Genomic DNA, 21,005 nt, shown 5'->3' on the forward strand with positions numbered 1-21,005 from the left:
CTCAATGGCACGAATCAAACTTCATGATCGACAAAAAAACAGACCGTAAAGAGAACACTGGATCTGCCAATAATTCAAGAAAATTTGAGAAAATTCGGTATGATATTTTTTGCAACATTTTTTCAATGTTGCAATATTTCTTAGAAGAAATGTAAGGATGGGACGATGGCTCCTGTTTTGTGTGTGTTTATAAATTTTGCTGTTTCAAAATTCTTCAAAAAAATAATTTTCAATTTTCAGACACTACTAAATACGAGATTACCTTCTTATCTATAGTCGTTGTTTCTTATATAAGACACGAGCTGACCGTACAAAATTCTTGCTCGTGTCAAATTTTTGGACAAGGATCGTCTTATTTGAGAACAGGGTTACGAGCTGTTCTAAGATAACATGTACGTGTAAGACACTCACGTCTTAGCTAAGACGCGAACACAGTGTGCGCAAGCGGGACTTCAGGGATAAGTATCAATAAATCGGCCCAAATAAGATGTAAGACACGCTCGTATAGATGGATCAGTTCGCGTCTTATTGAGGGCGCATCTTAAGTAAGACGCGTCTGATTTTCCTCCGCAGAACACAACACTCTAAAGAAGCGATAACACAGAGCAATTATCTCTGAAAATTGTCTCGCAACGGCGAGTTGCATGGATAATTGCAAAGTGAAATCTACAGGGAAATTTGAAAAAATGTTGCGAGACAAGTTGCAGCAATCGTTGCAAAAAGTAAAATTCGTTTCTACTCTTGGCAACGATTGCGTCTCCGTTGCACCGTGTACACACTCTTGTAACTTGTGACCGGCACGTTGCGAGATAAGTTGCAGTGAGAAATATTGCTCCGAGTAATCGCGCCTTAAATTCCAATTCAATCTTTGAGTTAGCTGTGCCCTGACTTTGATCAGCCCAGAGGTTGTTTCAGGGTTCGATCTGTGAGTTAGCCGTGCCGTGACTTAGATCAGCCCAGAGGTTGTTTCAGGGTTTGATCTGTGAGTTAGCCATGCCCTGACTTTGATCAGCCCAGAGGTTGTTTTAGGGTTTAATCTGTGAGTTAGCGTGCCCTGACTTAGATCAGCCCAGAGGTTGTTCCAGGGTTCGATCTGTGAGTACGTTGTACCCTGACTTTGATCAGCCCTAAGGTGTTTCAGGGTGTTTCAAAATTTGAAGTAGATATCATTAGGGCAAACTACTTATTCAAAGGTTCGCATATATGGCATAAGAATTATGGAGAACAAAAATATTCTTTCTTAAAAAATATTTTTTTAGTCCATGAACGGTAAATTATCCTCCAGTCGCGTTACCTCGAACGATTAGTAACTTTATGAAATATGGTGGATACGACCTTGGAGTAGAATGGAATGGAATGGAATGGGGAAGAAAGGAATTGAAGGAATGACTGAATTAAAAGTATGCACCTAAGCTTTTTTATAGTCTTATTTTCCTTCCCTTTCATTTCTTTCAATGTCAACCCTTTTTTCTCTTTCTCATTCAATGTTTCTGGCATCTCCCCTTCCCTCCCCTCCCCCCAAAATGTAGCAAGATAGCTTTCCTCATCCTTTACTCGCTATAGCATCTCTTATCTGTCTATCAAGCTCCACAATGATTCTATCATCCGTCGTGTAGACCCCTGTCTGTAATAAAGTGTCTCTCTCTTCTATTAATTTTGCTATTCGATTGTCAATGTCTTCTTGCGCTTCGTTGAAGGAACCCATCCCTGAGTGATGTGAATGTGGCTCGTGTATCTGGTGTCTTTGAGTAGTAGGTCCTTGAATTTGTGACGTACTTTCTGACAGCCGTAATTTGTCTTGTTCTTGTTGCTTCAGCCTTGAGGAAAAACGTTAAAAGATGAACTCTGCTAATATAGGTACGGTGAAGAGTGTGGGGGTGGGGGTGGGGACCAAGAGGAAGTCAGTTTCAGTGGATGGGTGAAGGCATATCACTGACACCAAAACAAGTGTCCGTAATAGTGGGTGACTGTCCGACTGTCACCCACTATTTGATTATAAATTTATATATAGCATATATTTTTCTGTTCTTTTAGAACAGTCACAAACCTTAATAGCTCTTGCTTGATGTCGTCTAATTCGTTTTTCTCGGAAGCTTTTACAACCTGCAGGGTGGGTGATATTAGACAGTCATAATTGATTGACACATGAATACGCTGTCGAAGTACAAGAAGCCAAGAAATACTAGTATCTTTTACCTACTGCGACCTAATGTACCATACGATACATTAATTACGATGTACAACTCTCTTATACTACCATATTTCGATTATTGTAGTGTTGTGTGGGGGAGTTGTAGGAAAGGGATGGGTGACATGCTTCAGACACTTCAAAATAGAGCTGCTAGCTGAGTAATAACAGGTTCGAATTATGATAGAAGATCAATAGGAATTCTGTGTGAGCTCAAATGGGATAATCTTGAAACTCGAAGATATAAACAACTTGCAAAAATAATGTATAAATCATTAAATGGAATTACTCCACATTATTTGACTCAGATTTTTAGTAGCACAAAATCTGTGCATTCTTATAATCTGAGAAACTCAACTTATAATGTGACGGTACCAAAACCATATACTGAAGCTGGAAAAAACAGCTTCCATTACAGGGGGGCAGTTCTCTGGAATAATTTGCCCAATCATACTAGAGGGCAACCAAATCTTAAATTTTTTGTAAAAAACTTAGAATAATTTATTATTAGTATTATTAAGCTATTTTTAGTAGATTGTAGTAAATTAGAACATTAGGATATATAGAGTAATTTGCAAATTTTGTACATATTATTTGATCTAATTATTTATTATTTGTTATTGTATATACGGCTCTCCGGAAGAGCATTTTTATGAAGAGATTCCGTATTGAAATAAAGGTTATGTATGTATGTATGTATGTATGACTGCGAAGGGAGGGAGGAAAACGACAGGCAGGCAGGCAGGCAGGCAGGCAGGCAGGCAGGCAGGCAGGCAGGCACACAGGCAGGCAGGCAGGCAGGCAGGCAAGCAAGCAAAAATAGCTTTGAAGTAACTTCAACAGATGCTCTCCATTAAATGTCGTTTCCACTATCCTTACATCGTTATGATACCGTTAATTCCATAAGAACTCCCAGCTCACCTCTTTTTCCTCAGCGGCCAGGTAGCGCAGCCTCATGTGTTCCAGCTCCTGTTCCTGTTTCTTAAGCCTCACTCTCGCCAATGCTTGTTCTTGTTGCTTGAGTCGTGCCACTTCTCTCAGTGCTCGACCCCACTGCTGCTTATAGTGAATCTTTGATTTATTTGCCGTGTCTAGCTTCCGTTCTAATTCAACCTAAATCGAGGGGGAAAAAAGATTTCAAAATTTGAGTGAGATTTCATGAAATTTTGAAAAAGCGCAAAAAAAAAAAAAAGATGCAAAGATGCTGACGCGTAGCAGAGTGGCTGTGAATATAGACTGCACAAACAATAAATAAATTAGGAAAACTTGCCGGCACTTAGAAAAGCCGCCTTTTTTAAAACAAAAAGTTCAAAACATCAAATCTGATGATAGCCTGCGTGAAAGTAGGGAATTTACGAAGAAAATTCCGGATGTGACGCAGACTAATCTGATGAACGAGTGAAAAAATGTGAGCGAACTCGAATTTTTTATGAATGTTTTCTTTTTTGATGTGAAGGAGTTGAAAAATGTAAAATTCAATCCATAGTAAGTCTAGGAACTGAACGAGGTGTTCATTCTCGTACCCAGACCCTTCTCAGCAAAAAATCGAGAATAAAAAAATGATTTTTTGTTCGAAAGCTGAAGTGTCTTGGTATGAGAATGCGATGCGCTGTGCATCTTTTTACCTTTTCAACCTTCAAGAGATCGAGTTCCGACTGTAATCTGACTTCAGGTTTAGTGAGTTGATTTTCTTTGTAAGACACGAACTCATTCTCCTTGTCCTGATAACGTTTCTCCGCTGCGTATAACTACAAAACAAGATATGAAACATTTCTGTCATATCGGCTCACTTCAATCCCAGGATCCTTTACTAGAATCGAGCTGGAAACCAAGGAAAAGAAGAAGCTTTATCTGCTCTTACCTGTTCAACCAGCCTTTGCTTCTGCTGCTCTAAATCTCGTACTTTCCCTCTGTGGATTTGGTAGGAGATTTACAAAATGAGGTGGTCATGTATTAACAGAGGGTGGGGTGGGGACATTCATGGCTGTAGAATATTTATCTATTTATTTAAATCACTTCTAAAGGGACATCCAGTTTAGTAGGGCTAGTTTAAATGGAGTCCTGAGTTCTTGTTTTGCTTTTGAAGTCATAAAATCGGTCTAACGGGTCAATACTTATATTTTATTAGACATTTTTAGGGTACAGTACGGGTGAATATTTTTTTTTTGAATCTGAATGCAGTATTTTGTCGATCCCATTAGGACGAGAAAAATTCAAAAACGATTGGTATGCCATTGGGGCGATTAGTAAAAGACATTGTATGAGATCTTACAATCGTTTTTAGCTACCTCTCCATTTCGACCTGGTGAGCACAATCCTCCTTCATTCTTCGAGCAGCTTCTTTGACTTCTTGTAATCTTCTCTCGTGTTGATGCTCAAGGTCTTCCTTTAGACGCAAGGCCTTTAGAATTACAAACAAAAAAGTAGAATTTAAGCAGGCTCCACCAGTAGTTTGATCTTGATTCCAATTCTTGTTGTCAGAGTCCCCGTCCTTTTAAGACTTTAATAGGAAATGCCGCGTCTCACTTCATTAGATATATTACACATGGAGAGTCACAAGTTTATCAATGCTGAGTCGCGAATGTCAGCTCTCTAAATACAACGGTAGACTATGATGATGGTGGTCATAATGATGCTGATGTCGTTGATGATACTGATGCGGATGATGTTGTTGATAACGGTGATGATGATGTTTTCGATAATGCGACGGTGCTGATGATGATGGCAATGAAGATGAAGGTGTTAGGTGATGATGATGATGATGACAATGTTGTTGATGATGATGATGGCGATAGTGTTGTTGATAGTGGTGGTGGGTGATGATGGTGACAATGAAAATGTTGTTGATGATCATGATAATGATGATGATAGTGTTGTTAATGGTGGTGGTGGTGTCGATGATGTTGGTTGATGATGATGGTGATAGTTGTGATGATAGTGGTGGGGGATGATGATGGTGGTGGTGATAGTAATGATGATGATGGTTTTGGGTGATGACGACGATGATGATGATGACAATGTTGTTGATGATGATTATAATGATGATGGTGTTGATGATACTGTTGATGATGGATGGTGGTGGTGGTGATGATGTTGGTGTTGGGTGACTGATGTTGGTAATGATAATGATACCGTGTTTTTTTAAACAAATAGACACTAACCTGGGCTTCGTTTGCCGCGAGTTGACGTTCTCGTTTCTCCAGGTCAGCAACAGTTCCCTTGAGTTTTTCTTCTAACTTGGAATACTCTTCTACCTGGAATCAGTATGTCAACATATTAAATCAATGAATTCTAAAGGCCGATTTACACACTTTTCCTTACAACTGTTGCGCACAACTCACATGCTTTTCAACGATTTTTCGCGCAACGCGAGGCGATGTTAAAAACAAGATGGCGGCTATTTTAAAAATGCACAAAATTCTCCCGTGTAACATGTTGATTTTCGAACCAACGTTAAGCGAAAAGTTGACTCGTGTAACGTATTAAAATCGGCGAGTCGTGTCGCGAAAAATCGTCGCCGAAGGGTCCCGCGTAACATCAGCTATAAGCAAGTTGTACGGTCGATTTATGAAGCAATTCGTGTTGTCGACATGTTGCGCGCGACAGTTGTGAGGAAAAATCGTACCTTGGAAATCGGTTTTATCTTACTGTCATATTTTGTATTTATTTTGTTGTATTTCAAGTTATGTTGGCCAACCTTTTTCTTGACCAAAAGCTCGCGTTCTTTGTCTCTTCGTTTCCATTCTTCAGCTAGTGTTCTCATGTGAAGAGTTTCTTTTTCTTGCAGCTAAAAAAGAATGGCAAAAAGAAAAGAAAATACGACGTTATTTGACGTCAAAGCAATGATCCCAACCATAAACATTTATGATAATTTAGGCAACGATTGTACAAGAGACAAAGGAAAATGATGATGATGGTGGGGTAATAACGGCAATCATGTACAATCACAACGATAAGTGATGATGACGATGATGATGATGATAGTGATGATGCCAAGAATGTCGGTAATGATAAAGTTATTTTGGGGATCATTCAAGCCCCATGCTCTCCGCTGCAGTCACTGGTCGGCAATGTGTCTAGATTTACCTGGGCTTGGAAGATTTCCTCCTGTTGTTCTTTCCATAGTTCCAGTTCCATGGCGGCCTGGTATTCAGCAGTAGCCCTGGGGTCTGTTAATGCCGGAGGCTCAGGCTGATGGGGTGGTACACGCTGGGGTTGAGCGAGAGGTATGGCGGACGAGGCTTGACTACTTTCAATTGAAGATGTAGTGTTGCTTAAGGACTGAAATACAGATAATATTTATGGTAAATAATAGATGGAAGGAAGGAAGGAAGGAAGGAAGGAAGGAAGGAGTTGGATTAGTGCCTCTTCTTTCACAGAGTCCAATAATTGGAGTCCAGAAGTTGATTTTTTATGGAAGGAGGAAAACCGGAGCGCTGAGAAGAGAGCAGCACTCTTACCTCTACTGGCCACTGGTGCTTTCCAAAATAAACACATAAACACATGGTAAATAACTAGAGTAAAAGTAGTTTGTACTACGCCCAAGTAGTATTCATGGTCCCCTCACACAATAGCGAACCAATCACCGCTGCAGCAGTTTTCCCAGAGTGGAATTTAAATCTTGTCCCCACAAACAACTACACAGTACACTATTGAAACAATTTATAATCAATTTTCTGTGATCAGAGTTTGAAATACTTAAATATTCTAGGTATTTTGTTTAGCTTGTGGGACATAGCAACGGTAACTAAGGGGAGTAAAAACCATGACATGAAGCAAACAAATGAATGAGACTGAAAACCAACCTGGAGACCACTACGAGCTGCGAGGAGTTGCTGTGGGTTGACAGGACCAAAATCTTCCAGACCAAGAACGACATGAAGGTCTCCGATCTTTCTTGTTGGTCTACAATTCAACATTCAAATAACGTTGGGTAACAGGCAAATTACTGACCACGTATCGTTTCTAGGGTAAGAGTTCGTTGTCTAATAATTGCGTATGAGAAGACACAAGAATATGGATACAACTCAAACAAAGAATCTTCTTTTCAAGAGAATGACACGTGGTCTGAAATGAGAAAACATTACCCCAAGGTAAAGAGGCATATTTAGCAATAGGATAGGCTTTGCATCAATATCCCACGAAAGCGAAGGCTGAATGGACTATTGACTCATAGGCCGTGAGGGCGAGTGGATTAATTTAGTTCAAATCCAAGCCTAAATCCAATGAGTTGGCCAAATATTTAAATCTTATTAACCGAGCGGGAGGTCTGTACGGGATAATCTTGACCGAGGTCGGAATGTACAGATCGAGCGCAGCGATGTCTGTACCCGACCGAGGTCAAGATTATCCTGTACAGACCGACCAAGCTCGGTTGATAAGAGTTTTATTATATGACCACTTTTCATTGAAAAGGACAAAATGTTTTCCCCGTAAGATTAATATGCGATCGGACCGGTTAATACCGGAGAATCTAGACCAGTCCGCGATGCGATCTATCCAATCAGGTTGCTCGATTTGCCAGTGTCCAGGCTCTAAGATTCACGGTCATATAATAAATAGATGTAAAGAAGTTTTGAATTATAAAGTTAAATTTAATATTTTCAAAGCCGGTGCTTTTCGCTACTAGAGGGATATGACTTATAGCCTACTAGTAGCTCATCCAATCAGAACGCAGCATTGATGGTAGACCACATGTTGGATTTGACTAACTGGGGATAGTTGTCCGAGTAGCATAGTGTACAACATACTCATGTGCTGTGATGACTGGAACTCTTTCACTGTAGATCTGTCTGTATCCCGTAACACCACCACTCTTGGAGAGAGAAAGAAAGACATCAGTTAAATGAGAAAACTAGGTGAAAACTAAGTTTAGCCGTGCCCTGACTTAGATCAGCCCAGAGGTTGTTTCAGGGTTGGATCGATCTGTGAGTTAGCTTGCCCTGACTTTGATCAGCCCAGAGGTTGTTTTAGGGTATCGATAAAATTTGAAGGTATTGTGAAAGTTAAAGGAATGGTAACACAAGCACTGGGTGCATGAATGGCACTTACCAGCATTTTCGCTCTATCCACAGCCAGAATGTGTCCAAGAGTAACAGTAGCCGTGCCTAGAAGAAGGTTTCCAGCCATTTGATCTTTGTGCCATACCTCTACTACCAGGGGAATCCTGGAATAACAAATAAAACTGGTTAAAAGGATGCAACGGTCCATGGACGCATAATACAATTTCATTGCTGCCATGTTGCATTGGAGAACTAAAATGTTGGGGGCCGCATTGTGCTCAATTTTCTTTGTTTTTGCGACCATTACAGAGATAGATGTATGATGCAATTTCCTGGTCGTGTGCAACGTTGCATTCAACAGCAACAGCATTCTCAATTCCTTGTTTTTCATGCATTGTTGCATGCGATCATTACAGAGCTGGACGCATGAAACAATTTTACTGGTCGTGTGCAACGTTGCATTTAGCAGCAGCAGCAAGTGTCAAATATTTAACTCACCCCATAAAGGTTTCCTGTAATAACGTTGGCGAAGCAGCGAAATCAAAAGCACAGAATGACTTGGGCAGCAGTACTTGTATGTGTCGGGATACCTCTACTGGAGGACTGGTCATGACTGGAGCAGATGAACCAAAAAATGGATAGGTATACCTACAAGATTACAAACAAGGCATTGCTGTAGTGAATCCCTATTAGACAAGACAACATAAACAGTTTCTCTTGATATTTGTTATGTAAAGGCACAGAGGAAATCCATGTAAGAGTTGTTGGCCTTATGGCTCATGCGTCATAATCTACCCAGCAGCATAAATAATACTAATACTAATGATATTTATAATAACAACAAAAATAATAACTTGATTATAGAATTGCAAAATTGTACAGAGTAAAAACTAAAAATATAAAATATGTAAAAGAGTAGATGACATTTCCACGTTGACCCGAGTCATTATCAAGTCAAATCAAAACCTAGATTTTAGAATTGATTTACTACTGGAAATTGGTTAATTACCTAAGAAAACAGTTAATGGGGGCATTGACGTCCAAATCACTAATGGTCCTGAGGTCAATAGAGAAACAAAAATGCCGAGTATCAGGATCAGCTGATGAACTCATTCCTCCATGGCCATATGTCACTTGGCTAGCTGTAGAAGATGGAGCACTTGTTGATTTAGGATGTGGCTGCTTCTTGGGGTGTCGTTTTGGAGATTTTTGATTCTATATGGTAGGAAAATGGCATTTTATTTAGCTGATCAATATCAAATATCTCAATAGCAATCTTCCTCTTTGTTCTTCATTGTATATTATATTGTAATTTTTCCCCCTAACTGGTGACACTGAGGTGGAGCCATACTCTGCTGCTGTGAGCCTAAACATGTCATTGTCAGATAAATGAGTAAATAAATAAATAAATAAATAAATAAATAAATAAATGGATATGGATGGATGGATATGGATGGATGGATATGGATGGATGGATAGATAGATATGGATGGATGGATGGATGGATATGGATGGATGAATATGGATGGATGGATGGATGGATGGATATGGATGGATGGATGGATATGGATGGATGGATACCTTTTTGTCAAGTGCAGTGATGAGAGCAGTCAAACTCTGTTCAACACACGCCCACTTAATATCAACACCCAACCTTTACAGACATTTTTTTTGTCCTTTGTGTCTCACCCTGTAATGCTAATTGTCAAGACTGCTTCCCCCACCCCCTCCCCCAGAACCACCCCCATTGAACCTAAATATTATGTACCTTTATTGGTGAAGGTACAGCATGCCCTTTAGTGTCTTCTGCTTCTCTCCCATGATTAGTGGCCTTGTCTGGGGTACTAGTGCTTGGCCTGGCAGGGGTGCTTGGAGAGCAATTCACATTTGGTGCCATAGTTCCAGCACCTGTATTAATTGGACCCTTTTCAGATCTGGTTGGTAGTGGTTTTGGAGGAGTCTTGGGTGGACCTCTTTGTTGTTCAGTTTTCTTTGGGGTCTATAGAAATAATTAGAAAAGTCTTCACTCATAACTTACAAACGTTGAGATTCACGATCTGAAAATTTGAATTTATCAAAATACAGTAACATTAGCTATGTGAAGCAATGTTATTATCAAATTATGGAATTGATCCAATCATCAGGATTTGTCATTACACCTTTTTTTCTGGAACATAATGTTTTCCTGTTTGTTTGAGTTGCATTGAGTTGTGTCTTCTCATGCACGACTGTTAAACAAAGAAATAAAACCCTAGGGAATGACAAGTGGCTTAAAATGGGAAAACATTATGTCTAAGGTAAAGAGGTCTATTCAGTACCTTAACAACTGAGCCAATCTTTGCTCTATCAGGGGAGAAGCCACCAGCGCCTGGTTGTTCGTATCTGAGAGATACAGAAACACACACCACTGGATCTGTATCATCTGGAACAGACGGCATCTCCTGCTGTGAGCTCATTGGTCGTAGTTTAAACAAGGCTTCTATGACTGCTGGAGATTCCAGCAACTGGGCTTCCTGTGTTAGGAGGCTTTGTAAAGATACTGAGGCCATGCCGAGTGACTGGTCTCCACTGCAAAGATGAACCTGAAAGAAGTATTAAAGCAAATAAACCACCAGTTCAGCTATAATAAGATGGTTCAAGGGCGGATCCAGGGGAGGGGGGCAAGAAAAAAAAACGATGCTTTTTATATTGTTTTCCATTGTGTTGACTGAAGAAACTCAATTAGCCCCCCCCTCCCTAAACTCTATTAGCCCCCTCCCCCAAAATTTTGGCTGGATCCGCCCTTGTGGACTGGATGGACTGGACCAACAGTCAGGGTCTTAAAATAACAGAGGAGAAGGTGCTGTTTTTGTAATAACATCTGCAAATGGTTAAATCTTCAATGGCTCAGGTGACCAAATTAATGACAGTCCTGTCTAATCAATTAGAGAAATTAAAAAAGGACCTTGAGTTTATCAAATTGAATTACTGTCAAGTGTCATCCTCTATTAAACAAAGTTGATTTATTTTAATTTTATAAATCATCTAGACTGTAATTAATTTCTTGTGAAAAATCATGGTGGAATAATCCAAATGTACATTCAATACAGTACCTAAATCCTGTATTCTAATTTGGCTGTATTTTCAATTAACACCATTAGTAAGTTATTCCTGACTTACCTCCAGGCCATGGTGTGAGGAGGTAAAGAACTGCTTCAGAGTTTCAAAGGTACTATTGATCCTGACTGATGCTCTCTCGGCAGGGAAGTTAGGCTGCAGTAGGTCATGGAAGACTTCATTAGTGACATCGTTACCAAGAAGTGAGTAATAAAAGTAAAATCCTCCACCTAGTTTGGGGTCTGATAGCTTGAATGATGATGGTATGAGCTATGAAAAGAAAAAATTAACAAAGATGTTAAAACTGTCTTCAAAATGTTTAACACAAGACTACTTCAGGAATCAGGGTGGCACTTGCCTCTAACCTCTGGGGTCTCAGGGTTAATTCCCGGACTTGGCATCAGTTGTGAGTAGAGTTTGCTCCCTTGATCTGAGAATTTTCTCTGGGTTCCCTGGTTTCCTCCCTCATTTTCCTCCCTCAACAAAACCTTACACTCTAAATTTCAATTAAATCTGTAAGTTAGGTGTGTGTGAATTTGATCAGGCTGTAGTTTGTTTCGGGGCAGTTTTAATTAAGAGTTTTCCTATAATAAACTGTTTGCATCAGCTTTACAATGGACATGCTGAAACATCAATGAATATCATTGGTTTTCCTTCAAAAGTTACTAGTCGATACATCGATAAACATCTTTGTAAACATTACCTTAGCCAGGTTTGATGCAAAACCAATGGTTACAGACAAAACAAATACTTTGTTAGCAGAAGTTTTGGGACCAATTTGGTAGAATCCTTCATCATTGTTTAGTAAGGGATGAAGGTTGCCTGGACTTGCTAAAGTGATAACTGGTGCTGGTGGTGGTTCTGTAGGGTATCAAAGTACAGCCTTGTAAGACATTTATACAAACATGTATTAAATATAATGATTCAAAATGGATGGATGGATGTGTGGATGGATGTGTGGGTGGGTAAGTGGATGGATGACTGGATGGACGGATGGATGGTAAGTGAAAGAATGAGTGGATGTCTACAGATAGGTTGATGGATGTCTGGGTAATTAAGTGGATGGATGGATGGCTGACTGGGTGGATAAATGGATGGATGGATGTGAGTGGATGAATGAATGAGTGGATGTCTACAGAAGGGTGGGTTGATGGATGTCTGAGTGGGTAAAACTAAGGCCTAGGGCAAACGTCGAACTTTCCATGCAATGAACTTAATTACATCAAAGAATGCCGCCTCATTATCACTTGATATCCATTGTTTTTAATGAGTTCGGTGCATGGAAAGTTCGAAGTTTGCCCTGGGCCTAAGTGTATCATTGGATAACTTGGGTGTTTGGGTGAGTAGATGGATGAATGTAAAAGTAAGTGGTGTGGATGAATTGGATATACTTATAATGACTGCATTTTATATGGGTAGTTTTGTAGAATAGACCCCTTGCATATGATGCTAAGGAGCTCAATTTGGATGACAAATCAAATGAATTTCAATTTCCAGAGAATTAGAAACTTATTGCTTTATCCTTCAAATTGAGCTGCATTCTGACGAAGTGCTACAAGGGGACTATCTTACAGTAACTAAAAGTATGTAACATATATGTATGATGTTACCAAACCTTTTCTTTTTGGCTGCGGCTGCTGATGCCCAGGTGAAGGGTGAGGTTTATCAGCAGGTTTTGGCTGGGAGTCATCTTCTAGACACAACTGAAGTTTGATTTCTGGCTTGAGCTTTTGATACTTTGAACTCAGAAGTGGGTACCACTGAGCTCTCTATAGAAAAACAAAATGCAATCCAGACAGACATACCTTTAGTCAGTTTTCTCGTTTTGAATATGTGAATATTATTATGATTTCCAACTGAATGACTTGGTGGAAAATTATTCTTTTTAAGCATTCCAGATTACCTCAGGTTTTTGCGGTGCACTTCTTAGATCAAGTATAACATAACCAACATTTTCTTTTTGTGATGTCAAGACATCCAGTGCATAACACTGCAATGAAAGAAAATCAAATTCATGAGGGGGTTTACATTGTATACAGTCACATAATTATGTAGCTTGTACATTTAAGTCAAATCTGTTGTAAACTCCAACAAATCCTCTCCGAAATGGGGGCTGCAAATAAATCCAAATGAGTTAAAATCAAAAGGCTATACCAGTACTAGAAAGAACACCTTTACTTTTTAATTTATAGTAACCTTACAAGATTGAATCATTGTCAGGTGTCTATATATTGGCTGAGAAACCTTTAGCATGAATATTGACAAATTTACAGATATTTATGGCATACATAGTACATAAACTTTATTAATGTGTCAGTCTTCTAGCATACCACTAGTAGTACAATAATCCGTATACACTATTATGTGCCCCTGGAAGTCAGTTTGATTCCTGGACTCAGCATCTCTTGTGAGCTGATTTCAATTGGATTGATCATTTGATTTATGGATTTTTCTCTGTTTTTTTCTTCCTCAACAAAACCTGACATGTTGAATTCCAATTCCATCTTGGAATTAGCTGTGCCTTAACTTTGATCAACCTAGGGGTTGTTTAAGAATACTGAAAAGATAATAAGATTTTTATGATTACCTGGACTTTTATTGGTGTTCGCTGAAGACGATGTTGATGAAGGCTTTTCTTATTCAGTTCCCATGCCAACTCTGTTGAAAATTCTGGAGATTCACTGTGATCAATGGGATCAGTTGAGAGTGTTTCTCCATCAAACTTTGTCTCAATTAAGATCTTGTGCCTGGGGCGCTTCGGGAACTTTTTCCCTGTTGAACATAGAGTTTGGAAACAGTCAGTAAAGGTTTATTTACATTACAGACAGGTTCTAATTACATAGACACTAATGTTTTATCACTCTATATATCTATATATTTAGCTAAATAGGTAGCTCCAGAAAATATCCATACATTCTCCACATTATATGGAACCTCTTTGGGGGGGTATGAAGGTGAACATCATTTTAGCAAATTATGATGGCAAGGAAGTTTACACATTCATGGTTGACAGTTGTTCTGCACATGGCATTTTTTATTGTTACTTGGTACTCATGGGATATCAGGTATGCTAGGATTTCCTTGGTACTTACACTTCATGGTAATATACAGAATATGAAGGGCATTATCATCATAATCATCATCATGTTTTATAATATTATTATCATCATCATTATTACCATCATTGTCATTTATAACTAGCAAATCAACGAATGAATTAACATTAGCTATATCTAAGTCATTATTTCAAAAGTTGTACTGAAATAATAAGAGAGTTTGCAATAATTCAAAGTCACTGCCATAAAATTGATATTCTGGGAAGCATCACAAAAACTCACCTTCAAGAATCGAAACGACCACTAAAATTTGATCCCCGACCGCCATTTACAAAATGACTTCCCTAAGACTCACATCATTAGCAAGATTAGGCTGTTTGAACCACATACGAAGAAAAAATTTGAAGCAAATCAAAGGAAACGAAGCCAAACAAACCGAAAATTACAAATCAGCCGCCATTTTTGCTGTTTGTTTGTATAACTGCTGCACAATATCATCGCGGGCTGTATTATTAGTACTCAGGCTTACGCGCCAGTGATAACTAAGGTATCCCAACAACGAAATTACGTAAAATGATAATTTCTCATCTTCTCGATGTTCTATATATCTTTTATACTTTGAAAAATGGGATTTTGTTAACCAAATTTTTTTCATAAGGTCTTTTTTAAGATAATTGCTTGAATTTCAAATTGAGAAATCGGGATCCCTGTGGTGGCCGGGGAAAGGGACGCGGAGTGTTGATTGCTCTGTTGACTGCTCTGTCTGCTCTGTTATGTTGTCGAGGAGCTTTCTGTTTTCCTGAACGGAAGTTATGATCCAAAGGACAAACGGAAGACTGCTGTCGAAAACGCAATTAAGGAGCGAGAGAAAGGTAAATAAACATCTGTTGTTAAATCGGTCGATTTGGAAGCTATGTGTGAATCGATTGTTATGTTAATCACAAATCCTGGGTGCTTAGCGACACCAAATGATGTCAAACAGCTGGCATTAGTTGATCAAAAATTCTGTAAAATATCCTTCCTGTGAGGCGTAGTGTGCCCACGATTGCATTCTGAATACTTGGTTTGTGTGTTTGCAGGAGCTTCAAAGAGTTCGTTTTGTTATGGTTTAATACTAGTAACAAGAAGGAAGGTCAAAATAACACAAGAAAGCCAACAAAGTGCTGCAGACAAATGGTTTTCGATTGGCGTACTGTTTTCGTCTTGGTTTCCATTTAATCGACTGGATGACTTTTGAGGTTATTGTTCTTCATAATTACTGACAGTGATATTAGCCCGCGGCGATCAGTTGTTTTACTGTTACCTTGGTTCTAAACATCTTATTTTAATTGTTGCTCTCAAAAAGCCCTTGAAGTAAATATTTCGAATCGTGATTCACTTAACTTAAATTCGACCTTAATCTTCCACAAAACAAGAGTTAATTATCGAGGATGCGTAATATAATTTGCAACGGAGTCATGCGCATGCCTTTTTAAAAACTTGGTTAGTCGTGATTTTTTGGTTAAAAAAAACCCTCAAAGTATGGCGAAGAGTAAAGAAGCAATAGATCTCAAAGGAAAACTATCAAGAAAGATTGCAGAATTGACGATGGTCGTTCACTTGCTGTTCACGAGAAACCATGAACGAGAGGTCGAAATAGAGGCCTTGAAGACTGTGTATGGGCGTGAGATCAAAAAGATTGAAGAAGAAGTTAAGGGAAAAGTTTCATGGCTGGAAGGCCAGTTAGAGGATTTCGAGAAAGCAAGAGTGATGCTAGACTTGAAGGACACAGAAATAACGAAACATAAACAACAAGCTCAGCTGCTACAAGAACGCGAATTAGAACTGAAACGCAATCTGGATGACAAGAACCATTTACTTGCATTCGCGGAAAAAGATATTATAAAATTAAGAGAGCAGTTGTTTAGTAAAGCAAGTTTTAGTACTGAACAATCAGAGGGGTTACAACAACTGAGAGATGAAATTGAACGTCTCAGAAAGACAAATGATGAACTTAGTGCCAAATTGTCCTCAAAGACGCAAAAGCAGAAAAATTACCAAATGCAAATAGATGAACTTCAAACCAAAGTAAAAAGACTAGACAGGGAACTTCAGGATGCATTATCATTAAAAGAAAGACTTGAAAAACAACTGGATGGCCGTCAGAATGATTGGCAGGGCGAGACTGACAGGTTACAGGCAAAGATTGCCGAACTGTTAGAATGTCAAATAGAGGATCAAGACAAATATTCAAAACTTGAAAAAAGGAGCAAACAGTTCCAACTGCTTAATAAAGAACTAGAAGAATCAAATAGAAAACTAAATATTCAGATTCAACAGTTAATAAATGATAAAAACCGGAAAAAGGAACCTCGAAAGAGTAAGACGAAACAAGAGACTCCTGAGGTACCAAGATGTACACCAGCTTATGAGGTAAATCTTGCAAATCATCAACAGATAATAACGAACCAAAAAAAATCATCAAATTTATTATAACAAAAACAGGGCAGATTTTGTTGGTTTTCGTTTCCTTGCTATTTAGTCTTATTCTTTTATTTTTTCAAGCAAAAATTGCCTATTCCAAAATTTCATTACCGAAAGATTTTTATAACCTAATAACTATTTGATGTGAATGTAATCCAGTTCAAATCCTTTTATCCTAATGTTTACAGAGAGATGAAGAACTAGAAAGGCTGCGAAAGGAAGTTCAACGATATCGATTAGAAATAAGCAACAGAGAATCCAATTTTAACAGAGTATTTGCTGAACAGAAACCCATCATAACAGATGGGAAAAGAAGAACTTCCATGACTGGTTCTCCTGATCATGCAGTAAGTAAAATGCTGTTTCACATGCTAAATTCCGACACAGCAACATGGCCTTGAAACCGAAACACTAGAGCAAATTAGTAATGACTAACAGACTGCTACAGAGCCCGCGGAGCAATTTTAAAAGTCGGTGGGGGGTGGGGGAGGCTAAGATTGGACTAGTATTGGAAAAAGTGGGGGAAGGGGGGGTTTAACATTAAAAAAAGGGGGAGGGGGCTATCCAGAATAGACCTCTTTAGCTTGGATGTTTTTAGTTTTTTTTTGCAACAGGAAATGCTGTGTGATAATCAAGTATTTATTTTATCATTTTAATGAAACTTTCTTGGTCATAAGTTCTGGAACTGGGCCCATTATCAAACTTTCCTTGGGGAGGGGGGGGGGGGGAGGGTTATGTAGTTTTGAAACTGGGTGTCAAAGCTCATAAATCTCATATTTTGATGATTGACAACATCACATGTTTATTGTTTTCAAATAAAATTTGTTAATTGGTTATACAAATATTGGTTATAAATTGGTTTTACAAATATAAGCATTGTTGGTGCTTATCATACCTTTTAAATAATAATAATTATATTTACAGTAATAATTTATTATGTCGAATCCTTTCTCGTTATAGATGTTTCCTAATCTAACTGGTGCTCGTGGTCGTATGTCAGCCAATGGACAAGTCTCCCCATCTCATTTGCCATCATTAAAATAGATCAAAAAACACTTACTTCATAGCCAGAAGAAGAGTAGAAAAGGATAAACTAAGTTATATAGAATTTTAGGCTTCTGTTAAATCAGGCTTTTCAAGCTTTTCCCGTAAAAGCTATGAAAAGAAAAATTGAATTAATTTCAGACTTGACGTTTCCACATGGATTTTTATTGCATGGCACCATGTCTATTGTCATGAGAATAAAAGCATTTGTTTACTGCCATTTTCATAAACATGCGAACTCGGTAGGTGCGAGCTACACACTGAAATTTAGTTTTTGGCTGCCGTCAATCAAATCTAATCAGTTGGTACCTTTCATATGTTTGACTGGTGGCAACGAAAAATGCACCTCGTAGCTACAGAGTTTGCATGTTTATAAAAATGGTAGTTAACCAACATAAATTCATTTGTTCATGAGGTTACACAGGGAAAAAAAATTGTTTCAGACAAAAGCACAGTCTCATAAGAAAGCTAGGTTCTCCCTATATCATATTAATAAATGTATGGAAAGGGTTGAGGAAAGGGTAAGGAAAGTCATTAAAAAAGAAGTTACCCCTTCATTAAATCTGTTTGGTAGGTCAATAATCAAAAACAAACCATTCAACTTTCTAATGTTTCTCCTTCAGAAAAGTTGTGTGGTAAATAGAGAAATAGTTCTCAAAAGAATAACTAGATCCAAGAGTTAGTTTATATATTCATACCTGTAATGTATGTACATTGAAGTCTTTATTATTTAAACCTTGAAATATGTCAAAATCACTCAACTGCTTTTCGCATCTGGGGAAAATAAAATGTTACGAAATTATCTAAAAAACTAAAAAATAATAAAAAATCTCAACAGAAATCCTAGGGAACAAATCCTCTTAGGAAATATATTTATGACAAGTGAAATGAAAGTCATAACTTAGAGTGGATTTCATATGAATGCAGGGGCCGGCATACCTAGAGGGAGGGTTATAGGGTGCCCATGTCCCTCAGTTTGTAAGCCAAAGGAGTGATAAAAAATAAAAGGATGTTTATTTTGGTTAAGCGTTTCTGAGGGGGAAAAATAGGCAGCTGTTCAGATTTGTGCCTCTCCCCCCCTGAAAAATCCTGGCTACACTGTATGCCCCTGGAAAGGTAAACATATGGTATTGCTTTACAAGCATGATAATTTACAAGCAAATAGTTGAAATAGGCACCAATTGTCTTGCAGTAAATTAACCAATTACAATGTGTGTAGCTATGGTAAGATATGGTACAGCTACACTGCTATGCATATTTGCCACATCATCTCCCACTTAAATGCAAACCGTCCTATCATAATCAATAAATATTCTATTATTTTACCCTACCTCATAAACTGGTTTTCTGCTGCCTTGCAATCTTTCCTTACAGAAAGTAATTTCTAAATAAAAATTTACTGAACCTGAATATACTGCACATTATTTAAAAAGTAGGAATGTCAAAAGAAATGAACTATTTTAAAGAAATACAGCATAAAAGAGCAAAGTTTTGGGGTTGTCACAACAACACCATTATCTGCAAAGTATTATCAGGATGATGTCCTTGCAGCACATCACACACCATAGGTCTATGCCACTATAAAATATGATAAAAAAACTAAAAATCATGTTCCAACCTCTTTAAGATGTTGCTGTTCATTATCTGAAGACTCCTCATTGCTTCCAGGAACAGAAGAGTTGTTCTGTAGATGATGATACTGTTAGGTAATATTAAGCATAAAAATGAATTGGCAGCAGGAAACAGTCAAAACAGACCTTTCTCTAGCCTGTGTAGCGGCATTTCGATGGAGGGGAATGGGGCAAGGAAAGAGAGTGGACTCTTCCCTCCTCTCTAGTCCCTTCTCTTTCCTCACCCACCCCCAAAAGCACTGCTACACTGGCTAACTTTTCCCAGTTTCACTTGAGTGACCACAAAACAATAGCACCAAGTCAAGGTTTCACTTGATGTGTTTAAGCCCGGGGGGGTACTCTTGCCCGTTTAGAGTAGGGATGTGCCGCAGAGCCCTCTGAACCCTGACCCTGTTCCAGAGTAAAATCGCTGAAATTCATACCCTGTTTAAGAGCAAGACCGCTGAAAACCATACCCTGTTCCGGTATTGCAAAAATAGATACCCTGTTCCAGAGAGGAGAGAGCGTGATTTTATATACCCTGTTCCAGAGTGAGCACAATTTTATATACCCTGTTCCAGTTTAGAATCGAAGAATGGCGGCATGTACCTGTATAGTGAATATAGGGGAGTACCCCCCCCCCCCCCCCCCCAGCTGTTTAGGCTAAATTTACTATGTTATCAAGTCTAACCTTGACTTGACCCATCGTTTCAAGGTTTATTTTCATAAGCATGCGAACTCTGTAGTAGCAATTTGCAATTTGGGTTTTCACTGCCGCCAGTCAAAAATATGAAAGGTACCAACTGATTAGTTTTGATTGAGAGCAGAAAAAAGAAAAAAAAAAACAGTGTGCAGCTTGTAGCCACGGAGTTTGCATGTTTATGAAAATAGAAGTAATTACCTGCTCGTGAGAAAGGTGTAGAGACATCATATTGGCTGCTGAACAATGTCTTGCGATGTTCCTTTTTATCACTGCTTTAAGTTTCTTTCTTTTTGATTGAAAAGCTTTGTACAACTGCTTCACATCTTCATGATCTCTGTGTGAATATACCAAATGTGTCAGAAAATCTTTTGATCTTAGCTTAGCAATAACTACAATAGCAACAACAACAGCCGCAGCAGCAGCAACAACAGGGCAACGATAAAGCATTTACACCAAACAAAGGAAAACTTTGAATTTAAAGCGGATTGCCAGAAACAAAAACCAAAATTCCCGCCAAATCTTCAGCACAAAATATCACCAGTTGAACGTTTTTCAGACTCACCTGAACTTCAAAGGAAACAATTCTTTGAACTCATCTAACGTATAAGCGTTGGAAACTTCAGCACTTAACAAAAATTCGCTTAGAAATTCAGCTATTTCGTTTGCTTCTGTTCTCTGCTGTGCGTCCGCCATCTTGAATTCTTGCTAGTTTCCAGACTCCTTTCTTGGCCCCATCGACCATGTGATAATAACTATTGATGGTTTTCACGGCGGCCATGTTGGAGGTTAACAAAAGAATTGTCAATGAATTCTTTTGTTGCGTTCTCCAACATGGCCGCCGTT

General features: G+C 38.6%; 3 protein-coding genes across 5 annotated transcripts; 1 reads left to right on the top strand and 2 right to left on the bottom strand.

The window, feature by feature from the left end:
• Positions 1-1,534: 1,534 nt before the first annotated feature.
• LOC116303653 (centrosomal protein of 120 kDa) lies at positions 1,535-14,795 on the bottom strand. Its single transcript, XM_031713234.2, has 22 exons — positions 14,625-14,795; positions 13,874-14,058; positions 13,190-13,276; positions 12,902-13,055; positions 11,990-12,147; positions 11,350-11,556; positions 10,509-10,772; positions 9,959-10,189; positions 9,200-9,405; positions 8,689-8,838; positions 8,240-8,354; positions 7,939-8,003; positions 6,994-7,093; positions 6,275-6,469; positions 5,886-5,975; positions 5,350-5,442; positions 4,477-4,589; positions 4,050-4,098; positions 3,814-3,936; positions 3,110-3,301; positions 2,048-2,103; positions 1,535-1,817 (listed from the first exon to the last, which is right to left on the bottom strand). Exons 1-22 carry the CDS (start codon positions 14,668-14,670, stop codon positions 1,544-1,546), a joined length of 3,153 nt encoding a protein of 1,050 aa, XP_031569094.2. The 5' UTR covers positions 14,671-14,795; the 3' UTR covers positions 1,535-1,543.
• Positions 14,796-15,088: 293 nt separating this feature from the next.
• LOC116303651 (uncharacterized) lies at positions 15,089-19,259 on the top strand. Of its 2 annotated transcripts, XM_031713230.2 has the most exons (4): positions 15,089-15,214; positions 15,422-16,754; positions 16,994-17,152; positions 17,766-19,259. In XM_031713230.2, the coding sequence occupies exons 2-4, from the start codon at positions 15,864-15,866 to the stop codon at positions 17,847-17,849; spliced, it is 1,134 nt and encodes a 377-aa protein (XP_031569090.1). In that variant the 5' UTR covers positions 15,089-15,214; positions 15,422-15,863; the 3' UTR covers positions 17,850-19,259. The 2 variants fall into 2 exon arrangements, with proteins under 2 accessions (XP_031569090.1, XP_031569091.1); XM_031713231.2 differs by lacking the exon at positions 15,089-15,214 and having other exon boundaries at positions 15,349-16,754.
• LOC116303652 (uncharacterized) lies at positions 17,834-20,859 on the bottom strand. Of its 2 annotated transcripts, none has more exons than XM_031713233.1 (6): positions 20,725-20,859; positions 20,361-20,496; positions 19,468-19,533; positions 19,181-19,233; positions 18,548-18,623; positions 17,834-17,960 (listed from the first exon to the last, which is right to left on the bottom strand). In XM_031713233.1, exons 1-6 carry the CDS (start codon positions 20,853-20,855, stop codon positions 17,916-17,918), a joined length of 507 nt encoding a protein of 168 aa, XP_031569093.1. In that variant the 5' UTR covers positions 20,856-20,859; the 3' UTR covers positions 17,834-17,915. The 2 variants fall into 2 exon arrangements, with proteins under 2 accessions (XP_031569093.1, XP_031569092.1); XM_031713232.1 differs by having other exon boundaries at positions 19,468-19,548.
• Between the last annotated feature and the right edge of the window lie 146 nt (positions 20,860-21,005).

Source organism: Actinia tenebrosa, unplaced genomic scaffold (assembly GCF_029948245.1).
Source record: "Actinia tenebrosa isolate PJP-AT-01 unplaced genomic scaffold, QUT_ActTen_1.0 PGA_scaffold5__44_contigs__length_20552954, whole genome shotgun sequence".
NCBI lineage: Eukaryota > Metazoa > Cnidaria > Anthozoa > Actiniaria > Actiniidae > Actinia > Actinia tenebrosa.